The sequence below is a fragment of the Prionailurus bengalensis genome, chromosome A1 (genome assembly GCF_016509475.1).
Source record: "Prionailurus bengalensis isolate Pbe53 chromosome A1, Fcat_Pben_1.1_paternal_pri, whole genome shotgun sequence".
NCBI classification, from domain to species: Eukaryota; Metazoa; Chordata; class Mammalia; order Carnivora; family Felidae; genus Prionailurus; species Prionailurus bengalensis.
Genome location: NC_057343.1, coordinates 91883658 through 91896899, shown reverse-complemented (window position 1 = coordinate 91896899; position 13242 = coordinate 91883658). Strand labels below are relative to the sequence as shown.

Sequence of the window (13242 nt, the reverse complement as noted above, 5' to 3'; positions counted from 1 at the left end):
TTCAGTGGGTGACTACTAAAATGTGGCTGGTTTCCTGGGGAGTCTCAATTTGAAGGTTTAAACTGGGAAATTCTTTTTTTCTTTTTTTTTTTGGCTGTAACCTACACTCCCAATGCTGGAAGTGGGGAACTCTACAACAAGGAAGCATGGGATACTCTGAGCTTGTTTTACTCACTATTTGGCCTTTGTAGCAATTCAAAGATGACAGGAAGAATCTCATTTAATATCCTGTTATCCCTTTTTTTTTTTTTATCTTCTCTTCTGTTTCCATTATGGGAAACTATCTGTCTTTGAGACCAGAATATTCACATCCGCTGGCCAGCCAGTCTCTTGTCTTCTGGATGACGGGTCTCCCTCACCCCTCAACGTCTCCAGTCCACATTAACCAGGTTCCTTCTGGAGCATCTTTGAGCTTCTGTCTAGTACTCTTTTACCTACCTGTGTCCTGGGAAATAGTCCAGGTAAAAAACAAGCTCCAGTCTCAGCACTTTTCCCTTGATTTTATGGATTGAAATCTCAGTGGCAGGCACCTCACTATGGAGATTTTCCATTTTATATATATCCTACAACCAATTCCTAGGAATATTCCCTACAACATCCTCTGGCCTAGCCATCAAGTCATATCACAAAGCAGTTCGTGCCTCTCTTTCTTCCCTTTGCCTCAAGCCTTTGTTCTCATGACTAACAAATGCACTCCCTCTCCTTCACTATTCCAATACCATAAATTCTTCCAGGGACATTTCATTCACAGTGCTTTACTTGACTCCTCCCTCCCTATAATGATTTCTTAGTGCGGGGATTATCTGCTGGAGGTACCACATGAATTTGCTTTACCAATCAGTAAATCCCTTTTGTCCAATAGCAAAAATAATCTGACTAAATTATTGTGTGTGTATGTATACATACATATACTCACAGTAAAACCTTGGTTTGCAAGCATAAATCATTTCAGAAACATGCTTATATTCCAAAGCACTCATATATCAAAGTGAATTTCAAGAACCATTGGCTCAGTTGTGATCATGTGACATTTGGCTTTACATACTACTTGTATTGCAAGACATTGCTCCTTTATTAAGTTAAAATTTATTAGAAATGTTTGCTTGTCTTGCAGAACACTCACAGAACAAATTACTCACCTTCCAAGGTTATACACACACACACACACACACACACACACACACACACACACACATACACACATGAGTGTATCACTTTCAAAAATATATCTGTCTTTGTTCTTCTATCAGAAATCAGATGAATGTTTCACACGGCAACCTGAACAGTGTGCTTAGGTCAGCCTTCCCAACAGCTGTGATCTATGCTTAGGTCAACTTAAAAGCAGCTAAAATTTTAGGGACAAACCACCAACTAGGTCTTTCAAAACCAACAAATTTTCCATAATTTGGGAAAATATAAATGCCACAGATAACATTTGCAGGTTTGTAATACAGCATTTAGTACAGAACCTGCCACATGGTTAAGTTTTTACAATAAATGGTTAGCAAATCAAAAAAGACCATACAGAAAAAAGCATTTCACCCAATTTGGATATCTAACTTGTCTCATGAATTTGGAAATATCACTTAACTGCCCTGAGCCTCAGTTCTTTTATATGTTAAGTGAAATAAAATATCTCAATTATTAGATGAGGCTAAATACCATACATGAAAGTATCTGTATATGGTACTCAGTAAATAAGAGTAGAATAAATAAAACTATAGCCACTGGTAATTCAACACTCTTAAATTAACCAGGGTTTTTCTGTAAACCTGTAATAGTAAAGTGTCAAAAAGACTATTCAGCTTTAGGTAATTCTCAACCAAATGGAAACGTGGTTCCAAAATATATTTGCTCAAATGTTGACATATGATCTAACCCTATGATGATATTTTCTCCCCTGCAGACATGGATAGAGACAACCAGACTACAGTCACAGAATTCCTTCTCCTGGGACTCTCTGGGCAGTCAAAGCAGGAAGAGATTCTCTTTGGGCTGTTCTTGTGGATGTACCTGGTCACCATCATTGGGAACATTCTCATCATCCTGGCCATCAGCTGTGACAGTCATCTCCATACCCCCATGTACTTCTTCTTGGCTAACCTCTCCTGCATCGACATCTGCTTTTCATCAGTCACAACCCCCAAGATGCTGCTGAATCACATACTGGGAAGCAAGTCTATCTCTTATGTGGAATGCATGACCCAGATCTACTTCTTCATCACTTTCATCAACATGGATGGGTTCCTTCTGAGTGTGATGGCCTATGACCGTTATGTAGCCATCTGTTGCCCACTCCACTACAGCATGATCATGAAGCCCAAACTCTGTATCCTTCTGGTGGTGGTCTCTTGGGTCATTACAAACCTGCATGCTCTCCTACACACTCTTCTCATGGTCCGACTCACCTTTTGTTTCAACAATACTGTGCATCACTTTTTCTGTGACCCCTATGCAGTTCTAAAGCTGTCTTGTTCTGATACTTTTATCAATGACCTGATGGTATTCACTGTGGGTGGACTGATATTTCTGACACCATTTACATGTATCATCATTTCATATGCGTATATCCTCTCTAATGTACTGAAGTTGCCATCTGCCCATGGAATAAGGAAATCCCTGTCCACATGTGGATCCCATCTCACTGTGGTGTCCCTCTTCTATGGGGCAATCCTGGGGGTCTATATGCGCCCTTCATCCTCCTACTCAGTCCAAGACACGGTGGCCACTGTCATCTTCACAGTGGTGACTCCCCTGGTCAATCCCTTCATCTATAGTCTGAGAAATCATGATATGAAGGGAGCCTTAAGGAAACTGATCTCAAATTCTAGAAAATTTTAGCGTTTAGAAGATTTTTGGCTATTATACATTGTTTCATTTTATAAACAGAGAAACTGAGTCCCAGATAGATATAAACTCACTCATGACTATTCCTCCAATTAATGATACATGATCATGCTCATGCTTTTAATATGAGGCCGATAGTTGCTTGTAAGTCCTAAAACTGTTAAGTTTGTTAATTATAAAAAGGGCTCATTCTAAACACTCATTTTACCAACAACCAAAAACTCAGGACAAGACATATTTGGATAGTTTTGGGATGATTCCAGCAACCCCATGAGACAGTGGCCACCACAATGGTCTGGGAATTTCAGAGGACTTTAGAGCTGGCTCTAAATCAATGCCCTCTTGGCTTCACATTAGGAGACGTTAAAATTATCCCCAATTTACTGAGGCACAGAAAGGTTATCATTGCCAAAGCTGTACAACTAGTAATTGTTGGTTACAGAATGGTCCTGTTGACTCTCAGGGTCACTGGTTGTTACTGAGTTAGGTAATTTTCCCTCTATCCTAGGCTTAAGTCAATCTCCCAACCTCTTACAGTTCAGAACCCTACCTGTACACTACTCTCCCTCACTACCATTCTAAATTTTTGGTGCTTTTTTGCTCAGAATGGGAGTCAGGAAACTTCAGATAGTAGCTACACTTTCTCACGGAACTCTTGGTATCCCTTCAAGTCAAAATGGTCTAAGGGAAGGGGCACCTGGGTGGCTCAGTCAGTTGAGCATCTGACTCTTGATTTTGGCTCAAGTCATGATCTCATGGTTTGTGGGATGGAGCCCTGCATCGGGCTCCATTGTGCTGACAGTGTGAAGCCTGCTTGGGATTCTCTCTCTCCCTGTGTCTCTGCCCCTCCTCTGCTTGCACTCTCTCTGTCTCTCTCAAAATAAATATATAAACCCTTTTTAAAAATGGGCTAAGGGAATTAGGATCCCTTGATGCTGAAGTGTCCAGAGTTACTATAGCATCTTAGGGACATGAAAATATCAATTAATTATAGAATTTGGATTGGGACCCAGGACTTCTGATTCAAAGCCCAGAGTTTGTTCTACTCCATGGGGCCAAGTGTCCAGGAGTCCTAGCCTCTTCTACTCTACACCTGAGGGCTCAGAACCCACAAGGAAGTTCCCACCTCCTCTTTTCTGGTGTCCAGAGGGCACTCATCTAATCTCCAGTGGCCAATCTTCAATATTCCTCCCCTCACTGGCCTTCTTGCCCTTGCTTCTCTCCTTTCCCAAACTCCTCCAATCTCCAATCCCCAAACTCCAATAGGACTGAGTGCTAATCAGTACTCATTGTTCTCACCATCAGCTCCTTTCTGACTTGGTCCTAACAGTGACCAACTCTTACCTTGACCACAGCAACAGCCTTATGGTAAATCTGACTGCCTCCTGCTTCTCCCTACACATCTACCCTGCACACAGGATCTGTCTGATCATCCTAAATCACTGATTGTATTTTTCAGTCAGTCCTTATATAAAATATTGAAGAGGCCAGGATAAATCCAAATATTACCTTCAAATAAAATGTCTAACATGATTTGGCCTCAAGCTATACCTACAATTTTGTCATCAACTCACATATTCATCTGTTCCATGACTTGTCTCTCCTATTTTCCTTCTCTTTCCTTCCTTCATTCTCTGCTGGAAGACTCCCCAGATTTTTTTAAGACTGAAATATTTGTGCATTTCCCTGAACCCATTTACTGATCACATCCCACAGACATTTATGGAGCACACAATATAGTGCTTCTCAGATATAGCATGTGGACTTCCTAATGTATGTTGGTGCTGATGGAAACCTGACTATATGTGGTAAACCTGATGTATCTTCCTGAACTAGGAGTTTGACTTTAGAAGTAGTTTAGTGCAAATGTTCGAGATATAACAGACCAACATTGGTGTTTAAGGTTATAGGACCATTTTAGGCTCACCATATTTTTTGCATTGCCCATATCTATCTGCATACATGTCTCATATGGTTATTACACAATGCACTTATTCAATAAAGTACCATAGATTATGCATGGGCATATCCCCTACAATGCTTAGTAGACCTTTTCTTCATCCCAAATAATCATGTATTGAAAAATCATTGATGATGTGGTAGGCAAATGTAATGGGAAACTGGAAAGCGGACATTCCTCGACACAAAAAATCAGAGTAGTAGAATTTACATCTAGGGATCTAGAATACTGACAAATTTACTCTGGAACATGGAAACATTTCACTGAATTATAGGACCCAAAGAGGCATCAGGGTTGAATGGAAAGAACCATGTTTTGGGGTATGGTTTTATTCCTCAGTCCCTCTCTCCCTCAACTTTCAGTCAAAGGTTGGGTATGAGAAGGAGGATGAAGACAGAGGGAAGTCAGTGAACATACTAGATGGTACAGACTCTGATCACTCTGTATCCACATGGTTCCCATCAATTCATCTTAGGCAGAAGCCATCATTCACCATACAGCAAATTTGCCTTAAAGAGGAAAAGAATCCTCTAAAATGTCAGCGTCATGGTGTGAACAGAAAGAGGAAAGGCCTTGGTCTGGGTCAGACTGGCTACGGTATGAGAGGTTATATGCTGGTCAATTTACCAGAGCCTCAGAACTTTAATCTTCCTACTTCTGCAGACCACCTTCTACTGAATCTTCACTGGCTCCCTGCATTACTTTTCACAGGCCGACTACAAAAGGGGACTGTAGGGGAGACAGTGAAAGGAGTTTACTCCAGGGGCCTGGGCAGAATCAGCCTTTATTGTGGTTTCTTGCATGTGAGGCACCCATAGGATATGAACTCATGAAATTCTGAACTCATAAATTAAAGCTCAGCATCATCTGGGGCCTCTAGTGCCCTCTCCTCCATAGAACCAGATGCAGGACCAGGCTGGCAGAGTCCACCCTGGGTGCAGTCAGGAAATCAGGAATCTGTCTGGGAATTCACCCTCCAGGGCCTCTTCTCGCAGGTGGGACTCCCAGCAGACACTATCCCCCTTCCTCATAGGCAACTTCCATCCAGCACTAATTAGCCACTAGGGGCCAGCTTTTTGCAAACAATTGAAACAACTTGGGTAATTGACTTCAGCTCAGTGAATGTTGAAAGACAGGCTTATCCCTCTTCCCAGCATATTTCCCCAGACACTGGCCATTGCAAATGAGATGTTTTCCAGTGACATGGGATCATCTCCCTCCAACTTGTGCTTCAAGTGTCTGCTCCAAGGCTATGCCAGCCCATGGAGCCTTCCAGGAGAGCCTGGTACTATCTCTTATGAGCTGAAGCCTTTCACTGGTATTGCAACCTCATAAAGATTGTTACTGTCCTGCATGTAGTATCTTGTCTCCCTGTGCTTGAGGCCAGAAGCTAAGCTTCACGTGGACTTTGTCTCTCACAACATCAATCGGCCTTCAGTAGATGACCTTGTCCTTTTATCCCATGAATATTAAAAACCAGTTTGGCCTAACTGATGAATTCTGATTCCTAATAAATCTAGTTATCTATACTAACTTTTCACGAGCCACAAAGAATCAGTATCTTGCCAAACCCATTTTCGAGACAGGCCATCTTTTATTTGCTCTAAACTTTAGGCATATCATGTTGACGGCCAAAAACTACTGGTCCAGGGGCGCCTGGGTGGCGCAGTCGGTTAAGCGTCCGACTTCAGCCAGGTCACGATCTCGCGGTCCGTGAGTTCGAGCCCCGCGTCGGGCTCTGGGCTGATGGCTCAGAGCCTGGAGCCTGTTTCCGATTCTGTGTCTCCCTCTCTCTCTGCCCCTCCCCTGCTCATGCTCTGTCTCTCTCTGTCCCAAAAATAAATAAACGTTGAAAAAAAAAAATTTAAAAAAAAAACCTACTGGTCCAGGCTTGTCTTGATTTTTAAAGCTTAAAAAAAATTTTTAATGTTTATTTACTTTTGAAAGAGAGACAGAGAGACAGAGTGTGAGCAGGAGAGGGTCACAGAGAGAGAGAGGGAGACACAGAATCTGAAGCAGATTCCAGGCTCTGAGCTATCAGTACAGAGCCCAACATGGGTCTCGAACTCACAAACAGTGAGATCAGACCCGAGCTTAAGTCGGCCACTTAAGCAACTGAGCCACCCAGGTGCCCCAGGGTGTCTTGATTTTTAAATGTGAGATACAGTGATATGTAGGCAGATCCCTGCTACTGTATTGTGAAAATATCTGGCAAGAAGGATGTGACATTATTTTTATTCTTTCTTAGGTCTTTGAGTATAAACAAATAAATAGCTTTTAAGCCAAGTTATTTTAAGCAAGCACAATACAGACTTCCCATAACTGATGTTGATATGCAATCTGCCATTTAATACCTTTTAGAATTTAGTTGAAAGAGCAGTTTCCTGAAAATGTCAGCAGACATGACATGAGGTATAAGAAAGTAAGGAAGGGGCGCCTGGGTGGCTCAGTCGGTTAAGCGACCGACTTTGGCTCAGGTCATGATCTCACAGTTCGTGGGTTTGAGCCCCTCGTCGGACTCTGTGCTGACAGCTCAGAGCCTAGAGCCCACTTCAGATTCTGTGTCTTCCTCTCTCTCCCTCTCCTGCTTGTGCGTTCTCTCTCTCTCAAAAATAAATAAACATTAAAAAAATAATAAAGTAAGGAAAAGCTAAAAAAAAAAAAAAAAAAAGATGGGAGCATGACAAAGAGACATAGCAGGCAACAAGAAAGAGCTCCCAATGACCAACACTAGAACAAGTCAAGCAACAAATAAATAAAGTAGTACTGCATTATAACCCAAAGTATAAAGTAAATAAACATGAGTCCATACTAATAAAAACAAATGATTGAATATACAAATAAATGGGGGAGAAGGGGTACATTTTTCTTACAGAAAAACTCCAAGTATATATGTAGATACTTCTCCCAACCCAACTTGCCAAAAGGTGGAAGTTAATCCTCTTCCCCTTCCTTCATGGCGGCTGGACTTAGTGACCTACTTCCGAAGACCAGCGTACAGAAAAGGGAAAACAGTAACTTTAAAATACAGAAACCTGACCATGATACTGCCTTAACCAAGTAATCAAGGTTAACATCATTCAAAGTCACAATGATATCATGTGCTCCCTATATGACATGATGAGAAGGGTCCTTCACCTCTGTGGGATTCTTCCCCCAAAGCCATAATGATAGCCTAACCATGAGAACATTTCTAAAACCCAAAACTGAAAGGCATTGTACAAAATACCTGACCAGAACTCTTCAGAAGTGTAAAGGTCATGAAAAAGAAGGAAAGACTGAGGAGCTGATACAGATCAGAGCACACATAAATGAAATAGAGACTAAAGAAAAAACAATAGAAATGACCAATGAGACAAGAGCTGATTCTTTGAAAAGAGAAACAAAATTGATAAATTTTTGGTTGGACTAATGAAGGAAAAAAGAGAGGACTCGAATAAATAAAATCAGAAATGGAAGAAAAGTTACAACCAACATAACAGAAACACAAAGGATTATAAGAGACTACTATAAAAAATTATATACCAAAAAATGTGCCAAACTAGAAGAAATGGGTAAATTTCTAGAAACATAAAATCTTCCTAGACTAAATCAAAAATAGAAGATCAATCTGAACAGACCAATTACTAACAAAAATTGAATTTAAAAACTTCCAACAAACAAAAGTATAGGACATTTATCCTAACATTTAAAGAAGAGTTAGTACCTATCATTCTCAAAGTATTCCAAAAAGGTGAAGAGGAAGGAATGCTTCCAAACTCATTCTACAAGGCCACCATTACCTTGATATTAAAACCAAACAAAGATAACACACAAAAGGAAAATTACAGGCCCATATCCCCAATGAACATAGATGCAGAAATCCTCAACAAAATATTAGCAAACTGATTTCAACAATACATCCAAGGAAGAGTATTACAGATCCTTACAAGGATCAAGTAAGATTTATTCCAGGGATGTAAGAATGGTTCGATATCCACAAATCATTCAACACGATATACCATATTAATAAAAAGAATAAAAATCATATCATGACCTCAACAGATGAATAAAAAGTGCTCAAAAAGTGGGTATAGAGGAAACATACCCAAACATAATAAAGGCCATATATGACAAACCCACAGCTAACATCATACTCAATGGGAGAAAACTAAAAGCTTTTCCTCTAAAATCAGGAACAAGACAAGGATGTCCACTCTTGCCACTTACACTGAACACAGTGTTAGAAGTCCTAGCTACAGCAATCAGACAACAGAAAGAAATAAAAGTCATCCAAATTAAAGAAGTAAAACTGTCACTATTTTCAAATGACATACTATATATACAAAACCCTAAAGACTCCACCAAAAAAGTTTAGAAATAATAAATGAATTCAGTAAAGCTTCAGGATACAAAACTAATATACAGAAATCTGTTGCACTTTTATACACTAATAATGAACTCTCAGAAAGAGATTAAGAAAACAATCCCATTTACAATTGCATCAAAAAGAATAAAACATCTAGGAACAAATTTAGCCAAGGTGAAAGACCTGTACTCTAAGACTATAAGACAATGATAAAATTGAAGATGATATCAATAAATGGAAGGATATACTGTAGACTAGATTCATGGATTAGAATAATATTGTCAAAATGCACATACTACACAAAACAATGAACAGATTCAATGCAATCCCTATCATTTATCACAGAAGAAGAACAAATAATCCTAAAATTTGTATGGAACCTCAAATAGCCAAAGCAATCTTGAGAGAGAACAGAGGTGGAGGCATCTCACGCCCTGATTTCCAACGATATTACAAAGCTATAGTAATCAAAACAGCATGGGACTGGCACAAAAACATAGATAAAATGTAGATACACAGATAAATGGAACAGAATAGAGACCCCCAGAAATAATCCCACACTTATATAGCCAATTAATCTTCGATAAAGGAGGCAATGGGGAAAAGACAGTCTCTTCGATAAGTGGTGTTCAGAAAACTCAAGAACTACATGGAAAAGAATGAAACTGCACCACTTTCTTATACCATATACAAAAATAAACTCAAAATGGGTTAAAGATCTAAGTCTGAGGCTGGAAAACTGGAAAACTCTTGGAAGACAACAAAGGCAGTAATCTCTTGGACACTGGTCTTAGCAATATTTTTTTGGATTTGTCTCCTCAGGCAAGGGCAACAAAAGCAAAAATAAACAAATGGGACTCCATCAAACTAAAAACATTTTTCACAGGGGTGCCTGGGTGGCTCAGTCGGTTGAGCGTCCGACTTCGGCTCAGGTCATGATCTCACAGTTTGTGAGTTTGAGCCCCGCGTCGGGCTCTGTGCTGACCGCTTGCTCGGAGCCTGGGGCCTGCTTCAGATCCTGTGTCTCCTTCTCTCTCTGCCCCTCCCCTGCTCACACTTTGTCCCACTCTGTTTCTCAAAAATAAATCAATGTAAAAAAATTAAAAAAAAAAAAAAACATTTTTCACAGTAAAGAGAACCATGAACAAAATGAAAAGGAACCTACTGAATGGGAGACAATACTTGCAAATAATATAACCAATAAGGGATTAATATCCAAAATATATAAAGAACTCACACAGCTCAATATCAGAGAAACAAACAATCCAATTTAAAAATAGGCAGAGTACCTGAATAGACATATCTCTGAAGAAGATAAATAGATGGCCAACGGACACATGAAATGATGCTCGATATCACTAATTATCAAGGAAATACAAATCGAAACCACAATGAGATATCACTTCACACCTGTCAGAATGGCTATTATCAAAAAGACAAAAGTGTTGGTGTGGATGTTGAGAAAAGGGAACCCTATGCTCTGTTGGTAGGAATGTAAACTGGAGCAGCCACTGTGGAAAACAGTACAAGGTTCCTCAAAAAATTAAAAATAGAACTACCATGTTATCCAGAAATTCCACTTCTGGGTATTTATCCAAAGGAAAAAAAACCCATTAAGTAAAAAAGATATATACACTCCTATGTTCATTTCAATATTATGTACAATAGTCCAAGAAATGGAAACAATAGATGAATGGATAAAGACGTGGTATACACATACAATGGAATATTACTCAACCACAAACAAAATTGTGACATGGATGGATCTAGATGGCATTATGCTAAATGAAATAAGTCAGACTGGATTTATAATGATATGATCACTTCCTTATATAAACATTGCACAACTAACTGCTATACACCTGAAACTAATATAATATCGTATGTCAACTATACTTCAATTAAAAAAAAAACCACACAACTAGTAACTACGTACACCTGGGAAAATCTTTTTTTTCAGTGTTTCTTTAACTTATTTTTTAAAATTAACCTATTATTTTATTTTATTTTATTCTATTTTATTTAAAATTTACATCCAAATTAGTTAGCATATAGAGTAACAATGATTTCAGGTGTAGATTCTTTAATGCCCCTTACCCATTTAGCCCATCCCCCCTCCCACACCCTCTCCAGCAACCCTCAGTTTGTTCTCCATATTTATGAGTCTCTTCTGTTTGTCCCCCTCCCTGTTTTTATATTATTTTTGTTTCCCTTCCCTTACGTTCATCTGTTTTGTCTCTTAAAATCCTCATATGAGTGAAGTCATATGATTTCCGTATTTCTCCGACTAATTTCACTTAGCATAATACCCTCCAGTTCCATGCACGTAGTTGCAAATGGCAAGATTTCATTCTTTTTGATTGCCAAGTAATACTCCATTCGATATATATACCACATTTCCTTTATCCATTCATCCATCAATGGACATCTGGGCTCTTTCCATACTTGGGCTATTGTGGATAGTGCTGCTATAAATTTTGGGGTGCAGGTGACCCTTCTAAACAGCATACCTGTATCCCTTGGATAAATACCTAGGAGTGCAATTGCTGGGTTGTAGGGTAGTTCTATTTTTAGTTTTTTTGAGGGACCTCCATACTGTTTTCCAGGGTGGTTGCACCAGCTGGCATTCCCACCAACAATGCAAAAGAGATCCTCTTTCTCCACATCCTCGGCAACATCTGTTGTTGCCTGCGTGGTTAATGTGAGCCATTCTGACAGGTGTGAGGTGGTATCTCATTGTGGTTTTGATTTGTATTTCCCTGAAGATGAGTGATGTTGAGCATTTTTTCATGTGTCAGTTGGCTATCTGGATGTCTTCTTTGGAGAAGTGTCTATTCATGTCTTTTGCCCATTTCTTCACTGGATTATTTGTTTTTTGGGTGTTGAGTTTGATAAGTTCTTTATAGATTTGGGACACTAACCCTTTATCTGATATGTCATTTGCAAATATCTTCTCCCATTCCATCAGTTGCCTTTTAGTTTTTGCTGATTATTTCCTTTGCTGTGCAGAAGCTTTTTATTTTTGATGAGGTCCCAATAGTTCATTTTTGCTTTTGTTTCCCTTGCCTCCGGAGACGTGTTGAGTAAGAAGTTGCTGTGGCCAAGGTCAAAGAATTTTTGCCTGCTTTCTCCTTGAGGATTTTGATGGCTTCCTGTCTTACATTGAGGTCTTTCATCCATTTTGACTTTAGTTTTGTGTCTGGTGTAAGAAAGTGGTCCAGGTTCATTCTTCTGCATGTCGCTGTCCAGTTTTCCCAGCACCACTTGCTGAAGAGACTGTCTTTATTCCATTGGATATTCTTTCCTGCTTTGTCAAAGATTAGTTGGCCATACGTTTTTGGGTCCATTTCTGGGTTCTCTATTCTGTTCCATTGATCTGAGTGTCTGTTCTTGTGCCAGGGAAAATCTTTATGTACCCATAGTCATCTGCAAATCCTTGAAAAACTTATGAAGGTTACACCAGTGTGTACAGAATGTTTTTAGCAGCAGAATTTTTTTTGAAAAGTTTTTTATTGTGGTAAATTACAAATATAAAAATACACAATACAATTTACAATCTTAACTACTTTTCAGTGTACAGTTCTGTAGTCTTAAATTCATTCATAGTGTTATGCAACCATCACCACCACCCATCACCGCAACTCTTCATCTTGCAAAACTAAAATGCTGTACTGGTTAAACATTAACTCCCCATTCCTAGCCCCTGGTAACCACCATTCTACTTTCTGTTTGTATGATTACGACCACTTTAGGTACCTCATGTAAGGAGACTTATAGGCTATTTGTCTTTTTGTGACTGGCTTATTACAGCAGCATGTTTTCTTCACAATTATTATTACTCTTATCAGGCAATGAAAAACAAAAAACCTTGGGACAGAGTCAGTATTTAGCCTATTGAGAGCCATTTGATTAATGCGAGACAAAGGATTTTAGTTAGTTTTCAGTTTGTTTCCTGCTTCTTGTTCCTCTGTTTCTCTTTTCTGGTCATTTCGTGGGTTACTCTTAAGATTTTCAGATTTCCATCCTGATTTATAGAGTGTTTAAAAAAAATTTTTTTTTCAACGTTTATTTATTTTTGGGACAGAGA

The 13242-nt window shown here is 39.2% G+C and overlaps 1 protein-coding gene across 1 annotated transcript; it reads left to right on the top strand.

Annotated features, from left to right (window-relative positions):
- Positions 1–1908: 1908 nt before the first annotated feature.
- LOC122471797 (olfactory receptor 1361-like) lies at positions 1909–2841 on the top strand. The gene has a single exon (XM_043560911.1). It carries the CDS (start codon positions 1909–1911, stop codon positions 2839–2841), a length of 933 nt encoding a protein of 310 aa, XP_043416846.1.
- Positions 2842–13242: the final 10401 nt, after the last annotated feature.

Coding starts and splice junctions, on each gene's coding strand:
- LOC122471797 (XM_043560911.1), top strand. CDS start 1,909: ATGGATAGAGACAACCAGACTACAGTCACAGAATTCCTTCTCCTGGGA.